Source organism: Saccopteryx leptura, chromosome 5 (assembly GCF_036850995.1).
Source record: "Saccopteryx leptura isolate mSacLep1 chromosome 5, mSacLep1_pri_phased_curated, whole genome shotgun sequence".
NCBI lineage: Eukaryota > Metazoa > Chordata > Mammalia > Chiroptera > Emballonuridae > Saccopteryx > Saccopteryx leptura.
In genome coordinates, this window is record NC_089507.1 from 88,393,936 (window position 1) to 88,412,219 (window position 18,284).

Here is an 18,284-nt window from a genome sequence, read left to right on the forward strand (position 1 = left end):
ACTATCCAAAATTGATCATTCAAGCCTGACTGGTGCTGACACAGTAGACAGACCATTTACTTGGGATGCTAAAGTCCCAGGTTCAAAGCCTGAGGTCACCAGCTTGAGTGCGCGATCACTGGCTTGAATGTGGGGTCACTGGCTTGAGTAAGGAGTCATCGACATGATCCCAAGGTCACTGGCTCAGCTTGAGCCCACCACCCCACCCCAGATAAGGCATATACAAGAAGCAATCAATGAACAACTAAGGTGAAGCAACTACGAGCCGATGCTTCTTAGCTTTCTCCTTCCTCTCTCTCAAAAAAATAAAAATACAAAATAAAATAATTATAAAACTGATCATTCAACAAATGGAATGATAAAGAAGGTAAATAGTATTCACATAAATGCTAGAAGTGCTATTTATCAGTTTTCAAGTTTCAGATTCAGGAATCAAAACATGAAAAACAGTTATAGGTAGAGAAAAAAACTTAAACCATTACACACTTTGATGCTGTAAAACTAAGAGTGTAGCTGTGTGAAGCTGAGGGAAGCCGGGTGGTAGGGGCAAAAAGGAGAGGAGTACAGAAACCTCAATGGCAGTTCTGTCCTGGGCAGTCACTAGTTATTGTTTAAAATTAATGAAGCAATAAATACAGTGCAAAATGTAATACTTAGAATTACTAAGCTAACAGAAGAAAAAATATTGCAACAAAATTAAGAAATGTATGAAAAGTTAATTTCCTAATCTTTCAAAGCAGCAACCTGAGTCAAGAGGAAAAAGGCATGAATTAAGAAAGAGGTATAAGCATATTGTTTACAGAACAGAAGCAACCATTCAAGAGAATTAAAAATGTATGGTGAAGCCTGACCAGGTGGTGATGCAGTGGACAGAGCATACAGCTGGGATGTAGAGGACCCAGATTCAAAACCCCAAGGTCACCAGCTTGAGCGTGGGCTCACCAGCTTGAGTGTGGAGTTGCTGGCTTGAGCATGGGATCACACATATGACCCCATGGTCGCCTTATTGAAGCTCAAGATTGCTGGGTTAAGCAAGGGGTCACTTGGTCTGCTGTAGTCCACCAGTCAAGGAACATATGAGAAAGCAATTGATGAACAACTGAGGTGCCACAATAAAGAACTGATGCTTCTCATCTCCCTCCCTTCCAGTATGTGTCCCTTTTTGTACCTTTCTCTGTCTCTCTATCACACACACACACAAAAATATATGGTGATGAAGTTATGAGAAGTAAGACTGAAGATGAGGGGTGTGAAGGAGAACTTTATTAATTTTTATATACCTTTTTATGCATCTGAGTTTTTATTTCCAAGTATTATTATTTTTATGATTTAAAAAATGGCATCCAAAATCTTGTATTTGTGATTTTAGAAAATAAATGAGGGTGAATAAATGAGGGTGGAACACATAAGAAAATTATTAAAAGTTGCTTGACTTAATGTTAAATATAGTTGATTAATTTTCAAAGATATGTAGTAGATACAGAATAACACCGAACTTTTACTGTTAGCTAATATTTATTTAATCATGTAAATCCAAATATATATCTTTCTTTTATAATAAAATCACATGTTGTTACAAGAGGCAAAATCATGAAATCAGCTCCTTTATTTATTTCTGAGGTCTTGTCACCCTTACCAAGTTTCTATTTTAAACTTATAACATCATATAAAATAAATCATGTGTTTACAATACTTAAGCTCCTCCTGAATTGTAAGATAGGTACTTTTAGAATATGAATTAATTATTATGATACAAAAAACTATTAAGTATTGTAATCATATAATAACCTTTTTTTTTTCTTAAATAAACTTCTAAAAATTATTTCACAAATTTAGGAAGCTTTTGACCCCTGTAATTACTGAGTATAACTCAGTTCTCCTCCTTTCCACTTCCCCTCTTTAGCAGGTGCTAAGGAAAACACAGACAACCCAGCAGGATAAGGATTGAAGAAAAAAAGTAAGATTAGGAATAATTTCTGTACATTAACACTTCCTTAAGCTGTGAGACAATAGCAACTCTGTTGTCTGAAAGAGTTAACAACTGTACGATGTTTGAGAGATAGGATAAATATACATAAAAACTTGCATATAAATTAAAAATAAAAGCTAATAGGATTACCTAGTATTCCATGATTTATGATTAAAAAAATTTATACTACAATTTGTTCAGACTTTCTATTTGTGTCTACATCTATTTCTTCTTTGGGTCACTATAATAAGAAAAAATATAGAAGAAAATTCAATAAAGGTATGTAGAATGTATTATAATAACATGGAAGGTAAAAGAAATGAGAAAAGTAAAACACATAACTCTTAAAACTACAGGATGTATTTTACAAAATCTAGATCTATAAGAGTACTTAAGGTACTAGTCAGTGTAAACAATAACCAAATATCCTTAAAGGAAATAATTTACATCCCCTCCCATACCTTACACATTCTGGAAATACCAAACACAATGTCAGCATACCATTTTAGAACAAAGTATGTCAATAATACTCATCTTTTAGTTTCAGGATTTTAAAAACTTATAAAGAAGTATTGTATTCTTCATGATGAAGATAATACATATATTGTCTTTTAGTAGAATGAAAAAAAAAAAGCTTTTCCTTTCAAAAAAATAATGTTTTACTTATTCCAGTTTTCATCTCAACCTAAATAAGCTTCAATTCAGTATTTCTGCATGTGTTTTTGTACAAGCATCACAAAAAGAATTTAGACGACTAATATACTCTGGGTACAAACAGATGTAAAGTCAAAGATCTAAAACTTTTCAGTCTAAGCCCTAGGACACTGAAGGAGTAAGATACTTAACCTATGTAACCTGGTTTCAATACCACTAGTTACAAATACTACAAATGATTATAATCAAGTATTATTTTTTCTGTATAGTACTGAGATGGACAATGGACTTTATAATCAAACAAATGAGTTGAAATAATGGTTCTTCTATTTACTAGATGTACAACTTGGACAAGCTATTTAAATCATTTGAGCACAAAAGGAAAGAGGGGGTCTGGAAAATACGTGACTTTAGGTGGTGAGCACACAAGGCAATTTACAGAAGATGTATCACAGACTGTACACTTGAAACATATAATGATCTTATTAACCTATGTCACCCTGATAATTTAATTAAAACCACAGAATAATAACTTGTATTAGAACAGATGCCCTGGCCGGTTTGCTCAGTGGTAGAGCATCGGCCTGGCGTGCGGAAGTCCCGGGTTCGATTCCCAGCCAGGGCACACAGGAGAAGCGCCCATCTGCTTCTCCACCCCTCCCCCTCTCCTTCCTCTCTGTCTCTCTCTTCCCCTCCCGCAGCCAAGTCTCCATTGGAGCAAAAGATGGCCCGGGCGCTGGGGATGGCTCCTTGGCCTCTGCCCCAGGCGCTAGAGTGGCTCTGGTCACGACAGGGAGACGCCCCGGATGGGTAGAGCATCCCACCCTGGTGGGCGTGCCGGGTGGATCCCGGTCGGGCGCATGCGGGAGTCTGTCTGACTGCCTCCCTGTTTCCAGCTTCAGAAAAATACAAAAAAAAAAAAAAAAAAAAAAAGACATCAGTGCTTTTCCATATGCTAAAGAGTTTAAAATGTTAAATCACATCTCTAACTGTACTAAACTAATGACTAATTTATTCCACCTAAAAACTAGTTTCATTCAGGCTTTCAGATCTCTAGTTTAAAGGTATTCTTTAGTAGACTTCTATGACTTTACAAATCATGACTGACTTCACATATGACTTGTTTTGAGGGACGCTGTACTACTTTATTATCAGTTCTCATTGGTGGAGCAATTACTATATTAAACAATTTTTAACTGGATATTTATTTACTCTTCTTACATATGAATGTACAAGAAATATGATAATAAAGAAACCTGGGCTAAAATAATGAAAGTGTCAAACTATATATGGTTTATGGACTCAAGTCTCCTATTTTAATTGTAGGTTCATGTTTTAGTTTTGACCCTGAGGTTGTATGTAATCCCCCACCAGGCCCCTCCCTTTCTCAATTACATGTAATAACATAAAACCCCTCTTTGCTGTTCCATGTACAAGAAAAGGTTTTAAATGCACATAAATTATGAAAGGTCAATACATAAGTGTCAATGAGTTTCAGTCAATTCAGAAATGCTGTAGTTTCTAGTTGATGTAAGAGCTAAGTCTAGAAGAAACCAGGACCTTGAATAAGAAAAGACTTAACTGAAAGGAAAAAAGGCTAGAAAAATAGGGGGAAAAGTGCTCAAAGAATAGTAGCCATATAGTTAACACTTGCATGTGACAGCCAGATGCTTCAAGTCAGTCATCTCTTATTCTCTTAACAAATTCACAAGTAGGTATAAGTATCTCCATTTATAGATGAGCAAACTGAAATTCAGAAATGTTAAACGACCAATCCAAAGTCACTAGGCAGAAGGCAGAGCAGCCAGAACTTAAACTGAAGTCTGTCTGACTCCAAAGAAAGTCAGTTCTTCACTACACCAAGCAATTTCTGGAACTTAAATTTAGGGGACATGTGCCAGAGGGCAGTTATCTTTCTCTTCATTTGTACAGGACAGAACAAAAACTAGGTGCAAAAACAGTTTATGTCTTTGATAAACACTGCTTCCTTAGTTTTTTCCTGCTACGCAAATGAACAAAGAGACTTTTGAAAGAAAGGAAGGAAAGGACAGAGAAGAGAGAGGGAAGGAACCCCACAGAATGGACTTTCTTAGTCTGAGTATCATTTGTCTGTCTTTTTTCTCTCGTTCCTCCTAGCAATATGACACAACTCAGACATAGCCATAGTATGCCCTTTAAACTCCATGGAGAGAGACTAAACACAACATATAAATTTAACTTCCAATTATATACAGTGTGTTTTACATTACCCTCCTTTAAATTCTAAGAGTTCCAGCCTGACCAGGCAGTGGCGCAGTGGATAGAGCATAGGACTGGGATGCAGAGGACCCAGGCTCGAGACCCCGAGGTCTCCAGCTTGAGCGTGGGCTCATCTGGTTTGAGCTTGGACCCAATGTGTCTGGCTCAAGCAAGGGGGTTACTTGGTCTGCTGAAGGCCCGCGGTCAAGGCACATATGAGAAAGCAATCAATGATAAACTAAGGTGTTGCAACGAAAAACTGATGATTGATGCTTCTCAACTCTCTCTGTTCCTGTCTGTCCCTGTCTATCCCTCTCTCTTACTCTCTCTCTGTCTCTGTAAAAAGAAAAAAAAATTCTAAGAGTTCCAATTGACACACAGTTTATCTTTTTCTGGAAAGTTAAAGACTTACCGTGAAGCTTTGAGGCTTCAGGATCATTCACATTGATAGCAATTAATTTCCAATCTGTTTCATTCTGATCAATAAGAGCCAAAATTCCAAGGATCTTCACATGAATAACCTCTCCACAAGACAGAACCTTTTAGAGACAAAAAGAAAGAAAAAAAACTAGCATTTGCAAAGCTTTGGAGAAGTTTACTCATATCATAAAAAAATGCATAAAAGATGAAAAGCACTATAGACTGAAATTTAATAAAGGTTTAATAATTTAAAATAATATAAAAATAGTCATAAAGCCTTTAGGAAATGTCTTTTAAAATTAAGTATCATGACCTCTTCTTATAAATAGAAGTTATTTACAGATCTTGAAATTTAATGTATTAGGCCTAGAAACTCACACTAAACAGAATATATAAACCCATGGATACCATTACATAATATAACCCTGGCTTCTGCTGCTTGGGGTTAAAAAGAAATCTGAGTATCTTTTTAAATTCCTTCATTGTACCTTTTTTGTAAAACATATTTTTCAGTTACTAGTGAAAAGTAAATTTTTAACGTATCAGAATATAGCCTTAAGAAGATAATGAATGACAATGAAAGAATTAATAGTGTGTTAATACAGAAACACAGTCTTCATAAAATGTTTTAAAAAGGTTTAAAGAGAAACCAAGAAATAGCATGATGTTCAAGCAGATGTTCCATGTGCTAAAAAACTAATTTCAGTCATTCCTTCAAGTGTCTATGCCAAGTTTATATGCATGCAATCTTTCTCCATTCTTTCACTTTTAAAGGTTTGGTTAGCTATAGGATTTCACTGCAAGCTGAAATCTGAATACATGCTTCAGAATAAATTCCTTCATGATTCAAAATGAAGCTTTACATTTGGAAGGCAAGGTATGCAAAAGAAAAGTCACTTTTGTGTCTTAATATTATTTGAGAGAAAAACACCAGATCTTGAGCCATAGTAAAATAAATCCTTTGAGAACATTTGCAAAATAAATCTAAAATATTAATATAAATTTATATGAGGTTTTAATTAGTTTACACAACAGATTAGTAAGATTGCATGTACTAAACTGAAATCTCATTTTTGGGGGGAATATACACAAACACATTAACCAGACTCTTCCATGTTTAGACATTTGGTACCTAGCACCATGTCAGACACTATGTATATAAAAAGAAAGGATCCCCGTTCTCAAAGGTTTGCAGTCTTGCTGAGAGACCTACACCTCTCATGCCAGGACAGTCTTTACAAAACAGAACTGTCTGAAGTTACCATATCCCACACCTACCAATGAAAAAGCTGGCTACATTGCTTAATGCAGTAATAAACTAGATCACTTTCTCAACAATAGGCAATTTTGAAGACAGCTGGCAATCCCTGGAGATATTTTTGGTTGTCAAACTGGGGAGAGATTACTAGTACCTAGAGGCCAGGGATGCTGCAAAGAAGTCTGCTAGAAGGGACTATTATGCCATAATGCCAATAGTGCCAAAGCTAAGGAGCTCTACAGTACAGTCTGGTGGCAGGCATGTTTTTCAGAGTTCTTGGGAAACATATAATTTTAAAAAAGCACATCCTAACTCGTTTTATTTTTATTCACAACAATTAATTTACTTTGAAACTTCAGGCATAACAGCAAGAGAAGCTTTGAGACTTATGGCTACAAGGGCAAGGCAGGAAGGATGTCTGGGGATTATCAAACTTCATCAGAATGATACATGCTCTTTTATCTCATAAGCAACAGAAAGAGATTAGAAAAACCACTGCCTTGTTGTAGTGCCTTTACAAAGTGAAAAGGGAACTCTCTTAGCCAAACCAAAAATTCTGGAAAAAATGCTTAGGAACGAATAGTAAATTCTTATAACTCCTCCCTACCCACCACGCACAATTCAATTCATTCTAAATCAATTCAACAAATTTATGGCAAACATAAAACTTTTTAGACACCAAATGAATGATACATAAACCTTTGAGGAACTTGACCTTAAAAATGTGTATATCTGTGGTTTTCAGTCTATTATCAACTTCCAGGGCTCTGCTCCTTTTCCTTAGCCCATTTACAATGTGGTATTATGAAGGCTTATTACTACCATGTTTCTTACAGATAATTTAAGGACACTTGCATATCCAAGGACAAAAGAAAAGAGCATAGTCCCAACAACAACAAAATTTTTTTATTAAGTGGTTAAGAACTTACTTCATAATTACTAAATGACATTTTAGGTCTGTAACTAAAGGAATAAAGTGATCGGGCTACAACATGAAACCTCTTTCCAGCTCCATTATAAAACTCTCAGTCCACCCTTCCAAGAAAACTAACGTACAGAGCAGATTTTGTTACTAAACCATTGGGAATCAGTTAACTCCTTGTGTTTGAAAAATGAGCTGAGATTCTGAAATAAGAACATGGGCATGTCTTAAAGGTTTTAGGGAGAATCAGGGTAATGTCACTATCAGCTTTTAACAGTTATTATGGAAAGATTATTTCAAAAGAGAAGATTTAAGTCACAAATATGTGGGGGTGAATTCTTCCTCCACCATTCCATAAGGTGACCTGAGGCAAATTATGGTACTTCACTCAATATTTTAAGACTTGGTTTTCAATACTAAAGTGTAAATCATTTCACTTATTCCTTGAAGTAAAGAGCAAAGGAAACAACAGACACATGAACTAGAACAGAAGAGGACTTTTAGAGTATCAGCATTTCCTCTCTGGGTTCTACAGGTACTTAGCTCACACTTGTCAACTGCAGTGTTAAGTGGCCTACAAAAGAAATTCTATGCTGATTCAGAATTTGAAAAATGGGGTAAAACTTCAAATGGACCCAGTTAATATCAGAAAACCATGTTTAAGGCCTGTTATCATGTCTATTAGGTTTCTGTTGCAGTGTAACAAATTATTATAAACCTAAAGGTTTAAAATAGTGTACATTTATTATCTCAGTTTCTATGGGTCAGGAATCTAGGCACAGCATGGCTCATCTCTGCTTACTGCCTGACAAGGCCAAAATCAAGGGGTTGGCCAGGCTGGGCAATTTTTTTTTTTTTTTGAGGGTGGTGGGACAGACAGACAGGAAGGGAGAGAGATGAGAAGCATCAACTCTTTGTTGCGGCACCTTAGCTGTTCATTAATTGCTTTCCAGGCTGGGCTTTAAGCTGAAAGGTCAAAGGAAGAATACACTTAAATTCAGTTCTCTGAGGTTGCTGTATTGTCTGAGGCCCCCGTTGACTTGTTAGATATCAAGCAAGGACTGCTCTCTGCAACTAGAAGCGAACTTCATTATTCATATGCCTCCCTTCCTCCATCTTCAAACACAATGGTATCACTATTTCTCACACTCTTCTCCAATGGGCCGAGAAAGCTCCTTCCTTTTAAGGGCTCATGTAATTAATTACTGGCCCAGCACGGGACAGCCAGGATAACCTTCCCACTTTAAAGTAAACTGTGCTATATAAAATAATATAGTTAAGGAAGTGACATAGTCACGTACTCCAGAAATCAGGTCAAACATCTTTGAAGGGCCATTTTAGGAATTCTGCCTACCATATCCAGTTCTCCCTAAAGAAATTAAAGAGTAAAAGCTATATTCAAGAAAACCTTTGACTATATGAACTGTATAAAAGAAAATAAACTGGAAAAAATTCCCAACAAAATCAAATTGTTTAATATTTATCTGAAGAGGAAGTAAACAGATAAAAACAATATGACTCATTGGGATAGATGGATTGTGAGGAAAGGTTGATGTTGGATTTTGTTTTCCCATATTTCTTGGAAAAATAAATACAGTTGAATAAAAACACCTAACAAACAAGGAATTTGGGTCAAACAAAAATAAAAATAGGTAAAAATAAGAAATCTGAAAAAAAAATTAGTGATTATTGAATTTAAATAGTTGCCAGACCTACAAAATAGTAAATTTGAAAATAAACTATCAATAATTTATTGACTGGCACCTATACAGCACCTAGAAATTCATTTTTTCTTTTATATTACTTACTATTTCATCATTTTAGAGTGTCTTTCCTTCTCTTGGTCAACAGGATTTTCTCCTATCTCTTACATTATATGATCAACATTAAACCAGAAGTATATTAAGTTGACCATTTATAATCAATATTACATGTTCACAAAAATAACAATGAGTCAATGTTTTTCATAATAATGTACCAAGCTTTCTACATAAAATATAAAAGTATATTTCCAAGATTACACCTTATTAAAAAATCACTTATATCTGAAACCTTTAAATTTATTCTGCATATTTAGCAACTTTGACAGGTTTATTTAAAAACCTCTATATCAAATTTTCTTAAGAATGATTCCTTTGTTTTGTCAATAATTACAAATTAGTGTTACCAAGTCAAATAAACTTACTGGGTATATATATTTTAATATGAGTTCTTCAAGCTACCAATCTCATTAATTACATGCTTACTAAAAAAATTTTACATAAAATTAAAAAACTTTAAGTAAAAATAAGATATTTCTATTTAATCTTTTCACTCACACTATTAGCATAAGAATTTAAATTAACAATAATTTGCTCTTAATATGAACTGAATGATACCAGGGATTGCCCACAGGATTAGAATTTTCTAATAAATAAACCTCTCCATCAAGGTAATGTTATTTAATTTAGTGATTCTTATCATGAAAAAAGACATGTGACAGTGACTAAAATACATAACATAGGGTCGGAAACACAGGAGGTACTCATTAAAATCTTTATATTCTTCCTTCCTTCTAATTTATTCATTTTAGACACACTTTTTACTATCCCTCTGGGTAGAAAACATCTGAAAAATAAATTCCTAAACTACAGCTTACATTTGGAAGAAAGCTAACAATCTGCTCCATTTCCGCTGGAGAGATACAGGAAATAGTGTCACACTCACGAACTGCAGCCCCTGTGTGTCCCTATTTTCGGTTAAAGCCAGAAATAGAAGCTGGATGGGAGTCTCCCCTGAAGAAAGGAGTAAGAGAAAGGGAGAAGGAAGAGGGGAGGTCAAGGATGGGGAGAAGAGCAGAAGGAAGAAAAAAACTGAAAGAATAGAAGCAGCAGCAAAAGATGAGAAAATCTAAGAGGAGGATGAAGAGCAGGAAAGAGAGAAGGAGGAATAAAAAAGAATGAGGAAGAAGAGAAAAAAAGTAACAAAGTAATTAAGGTAAATAAAGTGACAAAGAATCAGAGGAGCCTGACCAGGCAGTGGCGCAGTGGACAGAGCATCAGACTGGGACGCGGAGGACCCAGGTTCGAGACCCCAAGGTCGCCAGCTTGAGCGCAGGCTCATCTGGTTTGAGCAAAAGCTCACCAGCTTGAGCCCAAGGTCGCTGGCTCGAGCAAGGGGTCACTTGGTCTGCTGAAGGCCAGCAGTCAAGGCACATATGAGAAAGCAATCAATGATCAACTAAGGTGTCGCAACAAAAAACTGATGATTGATGCTTCTCATCTCTCTCCGTTCCTGTCTGTCCCTATTATCCCTCTCTCTGACTCTCTCTCTGTCCCTGTAAAAAAAAAAAAAAAAAGAATCAGAGGAAACTGTTTCCAAAACAATAATCCAGAATCCTAAAATTGCTAACATGTGCTAGAAGAAATAATTGACTTAATCTTAACTAGAGACTATATGACTCAAGTAATAATTTAATGTGGCATTTCTTAACTTAAGCATCTGCTATGTACCAGGCATTGAGTTACATACACACTGCAGTGGTAAGTTCTACAGAGAGCTAACCCTCATCTCACACAGGGGACGACGAAGCCTGCAGTAGGCCAGTCTGTACTAAGGAAGCACATAAGAAAGAGCAAGTATTATCACTGAAGTGAGGGTGGCGCTCGAAGAAAGACTTCCAAGGGGAAGTAATATTTTAGCTGAAATCTGAAAAATAAGCAGGAGGAAGTGAAGAGAACCAAAAAAAACTGGGGAAGTAACAACATTAAGAAGGAAGAAGGTGGCCCTGGCCGGTTGGCTCAGCGGTAGAGCTTTGGCCTGGCGTGCGGGGGACCCGGGTTCGATTCCCGGCCAGGGCACATAGGAGAAGCGCCCATTTGCTTCTCCACCCCCCACCCCCTCCTTCCTCTCTGTCTCTCTCTTCCCCTCCCACAGCCAAGGCTCCATTGGAGCAAAGATGGCCCAGGCGCTGGGGATGGCTCCTTGGCCTCTGCCCCAGGCGCTAGAGTGGCTCTGGGTCGCGATAGAGCGACGCCACGGAGGGGCAGAGCGTCGCCCAGTGAGTGGGCGTGCCGGGTGGATCCCGGTCGGGCGCATGCGGGAGTCTGTCTGACTGTCTCTCCCCGTTTCCGGCTTCAGAAAAAAAAAAAAAAAAAGAAGGAAGAAGGTGCCACTCTACACAGAGGGAACAGCTTGTGCAGAGGCCTGGAGTGAGGGAGAGTAGGTGCAACACAAGGAAGAGCAAGTGCATTGTAGGGACTGGAAGATCAGCACAGCTGGAGAGTGGTGAGCCAATGAGTGCTGAGAGAAGCTCCCCCCCCCAAAAAAAAAAAGAAAGAAAAGAAAAGCAGCAAGTGTCAGGTACTAAAAAGAGAAAAGCAGCCTGCCCAGATGGTGGTACAGTGGCTAGAGCATTGACTGACCTAGGAGACGCTGAGAGCCCAGGTTCAAAACCCTGAGGACCCAGCTTGAGTGCAGGCTCATCAGCTTAAGCCTGGGATCATAGGCATGACCTTATGGTAACTGGCTTTAAGCTCAAGGTTGCTGGCTTGAGCAAGGGGTCACTGGCTCAGCTGTAGCCCCCCACTAAAGGCACATATGAGAAGCAATCAATGAACAACTAAAGTGATACAACTACGAGTTGATGCTTTTCATCTCTCTCCCTTCCTGTCCGTCTCTCAAAAAATAAAAATTAAAAAGAAAGAGAAGGAGAAAGAGAGAGAAACAGGTCAAGTCTAGAATAAGAGACAGTATGACAGTTAGGAAAATAAGACTCAGAAAGGAAACTGGTCCGTAGCAGGAATAATTTAAGTGAGATAAAGTAGGTGACAAGACAAAGCTAGCTGCAGTGACAATAAAAAATAGATTTAGAGGATATTTAGAATATAGAATCAATATTTTATGATTAATTAGATGAAGATCTGGGACTGAAAATAACTGAGGAGATAGAAGAACGTGAACTCAGATTTGGACACATGAGTTTGAGATGCGTAGAAGACAACCAAGTAGAGAAGGCAGTTGAGTCTACAGGTCTGAGTTGGAGATATATTTGAGTACAGAAGTAGGAGTGCTTGGGACTGGATTACCAAGGGAGTTCTTAAAGGAGGGAAAGAAGCTGGACAAGGGCACAACTCGCAAGCTAACCTCTCCTTAAGGAATAGGCAGAAGGAAAGGGGCTTGCAAAAGAAACCAAGAAGGAACCAGGATTTGATATTTTCCAAGACATTATAACATCATCAAAGTCAAGTGAGGAGACAGTCTCAGGAAGAAAGAAAAAGTTAATAGTATAAAATGATAAATTCAAGTTAGACATGTGGATGAAAAAGGGGCCACGTATTAAACCTAACAAGCTCAGGTGTGACCTGCATATTGGGCCTTACAAACCCAGAGACTTAAAGTACTGATAGATACATGAATTTACCAGAACTTCCAACTGCCCTTTTGCTGCTCTGCTTGTCTATCTGATCCCACCCTTACTTACTGGACTATTGCCCCTGAAGCAGAAAAGTTCTAGGAAGCTGGTCAACCACCCCAAGGAGAAGCGTTCCAGGAAGCCGAAATCGTAAAAGTGCAGAAGGGAGAATACCAGAACTGCTGACTCAGTGCACACTTGCTCAAGGCTTTACCTACCCTATAAAATTTTGCCTCAAAGTCTGTTTCGGTGCCCTTCTCCCTGGAGAAGTGCCTGGCAGGGTTTCTTTCTTCCTTTCAATAAAGCCTGTTATTCTGGTCTTTTCGGACTCCCATGGATTCTTACATATGGTGCCGAAACCCGGGACAGGGTACTAACTGCCTGGACAATCCCTCTTTGCTGTCCAAACAAAGCCTGGACAAGCAAGCAATTGTAGATTGATTGGCCGGCAGTCTAACCCTGTCCTGAACTCCTGCTAAACCAGAAGGTAAGGAGTTTCTCCCTTCCCCTTCCCCGGTTGGCTTCTCTTTTCCATAAAATTTTCTCTGGTTGGATGGTTTTCTCTGACATGCCTCAGCTTTTAAGGGGTTTGACTTGCAGTCTCAGTAGACTGCATGGAAAGACTAGGCGCCTAGCCAAACCTCTCCTCTCTCTCTCTCTCTCTTGGAGCTCCCTGAGAGGTGGAGACAACCTCTATCAGGGACGACTCCCCCAAATGGAGATTTTCTCCTCTTGGGACAGTGACAAAAGTCAGGGACGCCCCCTCTTGTTCACCAGTCTCCACTATGGGCTCTTCAGAGTCTAAGCCTTCTGACCAGACCCCTCTAGGATGTCTCATAAAAAACCTCACTAAGTTGGGCCTCTCTGACCTTAAGCCAAAAAAACTCATTTTCTTCTGTAACACGAGGTGGCCCCAATACAAATTAGACAATGACTCCCATTGGCCTGAAAACGGGATATTTGATTACAATATCCTAAGAGATCTTGACAATTTCTGCCACCGGACAGGGAGGGCATCAGAAATTCCTTACGTGCAGGCTTTCTTCTCTCTTCTCTCCTGTCCTTAATTTCTGTGCTGCTTGTTCTACACACAGGCCATTTTTGGCCAGAGAAACCTCATCTAAAACCTCCGCTCTTAATCTTTCCTTCTCCGCAGACTCCCAACTCTCTCCACCTCCTGCCTGAACCCCGGGAGCACCCCTCTCTCGGGACCCCTCTCTGGTCCCTCTGCAAATCTCTTTCACTTGAGTCTCTTCCCTCCAGAAAGCCCCTTCCCTTTGCAGGATTCTGTTTCTCATTCACTTGCAAATACCAGACTCTCTCTTTCTCCTCCCCTGCTGGCCAGGGGCCCCTCCCTTCTCCACTGTGTTCTTAAACCCCTCCTCCCTCCTTACAGATGGGCGGCTCTGTCTCTTTGTCTTCTTCAACCCATCCTCCCCCCTCCTCAGAGACTGACTATGCCTTCCACTACCCCTCGTCCTCTCCCCTCTCCTCAGAGCTCTAAATCTTTTAACTCCTCTGACCACATGGCACCACCAACAACACTTTAACCTCCTCCTCCTATGGATTCTGACCCTCCTTCTTTCCACCCAGCTGCTCATTGTCCGTCTGCTTTCTCTCTTCCTCCCCTCTATGCTGACAACTCCCTGCCATCTCGAAAAGCTTAAAGCAGAGTTGTCTATTGAGCTGTGTGAGTGAGTAATCTGTCTTGTCTCTGTCAGAAAATATCTCTAGTATAATTTGAATTGAAACAAGTAAACGCGCTCATTTAAATTCCTTAATTCATAATTTGTATGTAAAATTTTTGTTTAATGTGTAACTGTGTCTGTTTCTAAGGCCTTAAACCAATAATTACCCACCTCTTAAACCAGGCTTACTCATCCCCAAGGATTCTCCCTGCAATACCCCCATCCTTCCTGTTCAAAAACCTTCAGGGGCTTATCGCCTCGTACAAGCCCTATGCCTAATCAATGAGGCAGTAATTCCCCTCCATCTAGTAGTCCCTAATCTCTACAAGTTACTGTCACACATTCCCTCAAACACCACTCACCTCAGAGTTGCAGACCTCTTACTTTCTGTTTGCATTCACCTGGGCTGATCCAGACACTAATGCAGCTCAGCAACTTACATGGACTGTCTTACCCTAGGGGATCAAAAACAGCCCATACCTGTCTGGGCAGGCACTAACTCAAGATTTAGCAGCAGGCAATCTCAAAACTAGTACTCTCTTACATTATGTAAATAACCTACTCCTCTGCAGCCCCTCCCTGCCTGCTTCAAGGAGATACACCTCCACCCTTCTTAATTTCCTCACTATAAAGGAATATCATGTCTTCTCTGCTAAGGCTCAACTTCACTCCTAGTCCATAGTCTACCTGGACATCACTTTAATCCCCCCCCACCTGAGATCTCACCCTAAATAGAACACAGACCCTCCACAGTTTCCAACCACCTACGACCAGAAATCAAATCCTTTCTTTACTCAGTCTAATAGGCTTCTTTAGACACTGAATTCCCAATTTTGCCCTCTTAGTCAAGCCCCTCAGTGAGATCTTCTTAGCATGGCTTTTAAGGTCTATAATGGCCAAGGAAGTAACAGAAAAGGCAAATAAGGCCCAAAAGAAGTCAGGAAATACCAACTTTTGGCATACATTTTTAAAGGCTCCAGCGCCCTAAAGGGCTTCATAGAATTCCATCAGGGCCCTGCTTCAAGAGTGGAAAGAAAGGTCATTGAACTAAAGCCTACCAGGCTTCCCGGCCCCACCAGTTGACACCTCTGTGCTGTGGAAAAGGGACACAAGAAGGTAAGCTACCCCCTGCTCCATGGAGGGAGGGTTCAGTCTCTTCTAGCCCTGCTCCAGCTACCTGTGACTTGACCTTGCCCAGCGTGCTGGAAATTGCCACTGAAGGCCCAAGGACATCATTCACGAGCCTAAAGTATGCCTTCCAAGTAGCAGATAAACTGATCTCATTTCTTGTAAACACAAGGGCCATCTACTATGCCTTGCCTGAATATCTGAGTTTTATTTATCCCTCGAAAATCTCTACTGTGGGTATTGACAGTCTGATTTTGTTGCTTTATTTAATGTATAGTATCTCCTTTATACCTCTTGTCTCAATGCCCCATGCCTATTGTAGGCTGGGACCTGCTGCTAATTCCAGCTAGAAGCAGTGGTCACAAGGACTTAAACTCTAGCTGCAAAGTGTAGAAATGTAACCATCCTTTCCCTAAATACTTGCACGTTTTACAGGTTACTCAGCAAACTGTTCAAGGACTATCCTAGAGGCGCTTCCAGCAATACATCACCCAAGGACTGACTTTCACGTGGACAGGTCACACACCGTGATCCTGACAACTCCCACTGCTAATAAAGTAAAAAAACGACATAACACCTATATATGTCTCCCTACTAATTAGACAGAAATCTGTACCCTAATCTATCTCACCCCAAATATCAACCTAATCCCACCCCATGAGCCTCTTCCAGTTCCTAGTACACTACCTGTCGATCTAAAGACCAAACAGGCTGTACAGGTAATCCCTCTTCTTATTGCTTTAGAAATCTCTACAGAAGTAGGTCTAGGGGCAGGGGGACTGGCCACTTCCCTGTCTTATTCCTACTTTCTTTCTCTCTGAAGCCCAGCAAATTCGTAAACATGGAATCAGTGGTTTCACACAAACTGGGTGTCTTGACTATTGCCTTTCATTAAGTCCACTCACTCTCCTATTTATTTTTCTAAACTTTTGGACCCCACCTCTTACGTTTGTTCACTAGTTTCTTAGAGAACCACATGCAGACCTTCATCAATCAGAAAATTGGAAAAATCTACCTAACCCTACACACCAACCCTGAAACCTGTCCTCGCAAAACAGAAAAATCTGGAACCCTATAAATACACCCCTACTCCAAACAATGTTCCTGCAGGCCTGAATGAGAGAAATCTCCAGGATTACCTACAATCAAATGCTTTTACAAGCCCTACTCCAACTGCCCCAGGGAGAGGTCCACGAAGGAGGCCCCAATAGGGATAACAGCAGGAAGTAGCTCCAGAAGATAGCTGGTCCGAGACAAGCTTCCTTCCTGAACCCCATACCCTTTTCTTCCCCTCACCTCTTTTTTCTTTAATCATACCACAGAGTTGAGAAATGAGAGATACATGAATTTACCAGAACTTCCAACTGCCCTTTTGCTGCTCTGCTTGTCTATCTGACTCCGCCCTTACTTACTGGGCTATCGCCCCTGAAGCAGAAAAAGTTCTAGGAAGCTGGTCGACCGCCCCAAGGAGAAGCGTTCCAGGAAGCCAAAATCGTAAAAGTGCAGAAGGGAGCATACCAGAACTGCTGACTCAACGCACACTTGCTCAAAGCTCTCCCCTACCCTATAAAATTTTGCTTCAGACTGTTTCTGTGCCCTTCTCCCTGGAGAAATGCCTGGCAGGGTTCCTTTCTTCCTTTCAATAAAGCCTGTTATTCTGGTCTTTTCGGACTCCCATAAATTTTTACAAGTACCACATAGGCTGCCTGAAATTAAAACTTCCTAACTAGAAGTGCGTCACGGTGGGTACTCTTGTCCTTTGCTAGCATCTTCCTTGAAACAGGTAAATCTTTATGTTTACTGCGCCTGCTATTGTTTTTTTGCATCCAGGATAAAATACCTTTGGAATGTCAGTAATTTCCTTTATTCTAGACACCTCAGGGAATAATCACCTCACCAGAGCAGAGACCACAGAACTCCTCACTGCTATTGTTATTGTGTTAATTGTTAACTGCTAACTATTCGGTACCCACCAATGTAAAAGTGTGTGGGTTTACTTTTCATCTAATCTCAAGAGATTTTCCTGCTTTTCTTTTTCCCACCTCCCTACCCTGTCACCAATGAATTTTATGTAACTCCCTTATGTCTTATTCTTTGATTGTAAAGTATAAAAATAAGCTGAAAAATTGCCATTCTCTGGAGCATTTTCTCAATCCATTAAGATTTTGTTTCCTGGCAATTGTCACCAGTTTGACTCAAATAAATCTTAAAAATTCTTACAGGTTTGGATATTTCTTATGTTGACAAAAATCTATAAAACAGGCCTGATGGATTTGGCTAAAAAAAAAGTTGCCAGGGACCTTAGAGCAGTTTCATTGAAATGGCAGGATGAAAACAATTTTGAAATAGGCTGAAGATTAAGTGGGAAAGTCTATTTATAAGCCTTCTTGTGAAAGGGCAGAAGAAAAGAGATATATGGAAGGAAGACAAAGAAAGAGATGTAATAAATACTGGGCAGAATAAATTCAGGAAAACAGTCAGTCAAAGCCAGGAGGGCACAGGATCTATAGCACAGGTGGAAGCACTGGTCTTGGACAAAAAAAGGACAACTCTCCCAGTAAGAGCAGGAAGGGGAGAAATAATCTTCGCAGGTACACGCAGTTTGGCAGTCTGAA

The 18,284-nt window shown here is 39.5% G+C and overlaps 1 protein-coding gene across 2 annotated transcripts in view; it reads right to left on the reverse strand.

Annotated features, from left to right (window-relative positions):
• The window catches only part of PPA2 (inorganic pyrophosphatase 2), a 124,028-nt gene that overhangs the window by 41,051 nt on the left and 64,693 nt on the right, over positions 1-18,284 (reverse strand). For both annotated transcript variants that reach the window (XM_066384635.1, XM_066384634.1), the window contains one exon: positions 5,274-5,400. In XM_066384635.1, coding sequence (XP_066240732.1) covers positions 5,274-5,400 — 127 coding nt within the window. The remainder of the gene's footprint in view (positions 1-5,273; positions 5,401-18,284) is intronic.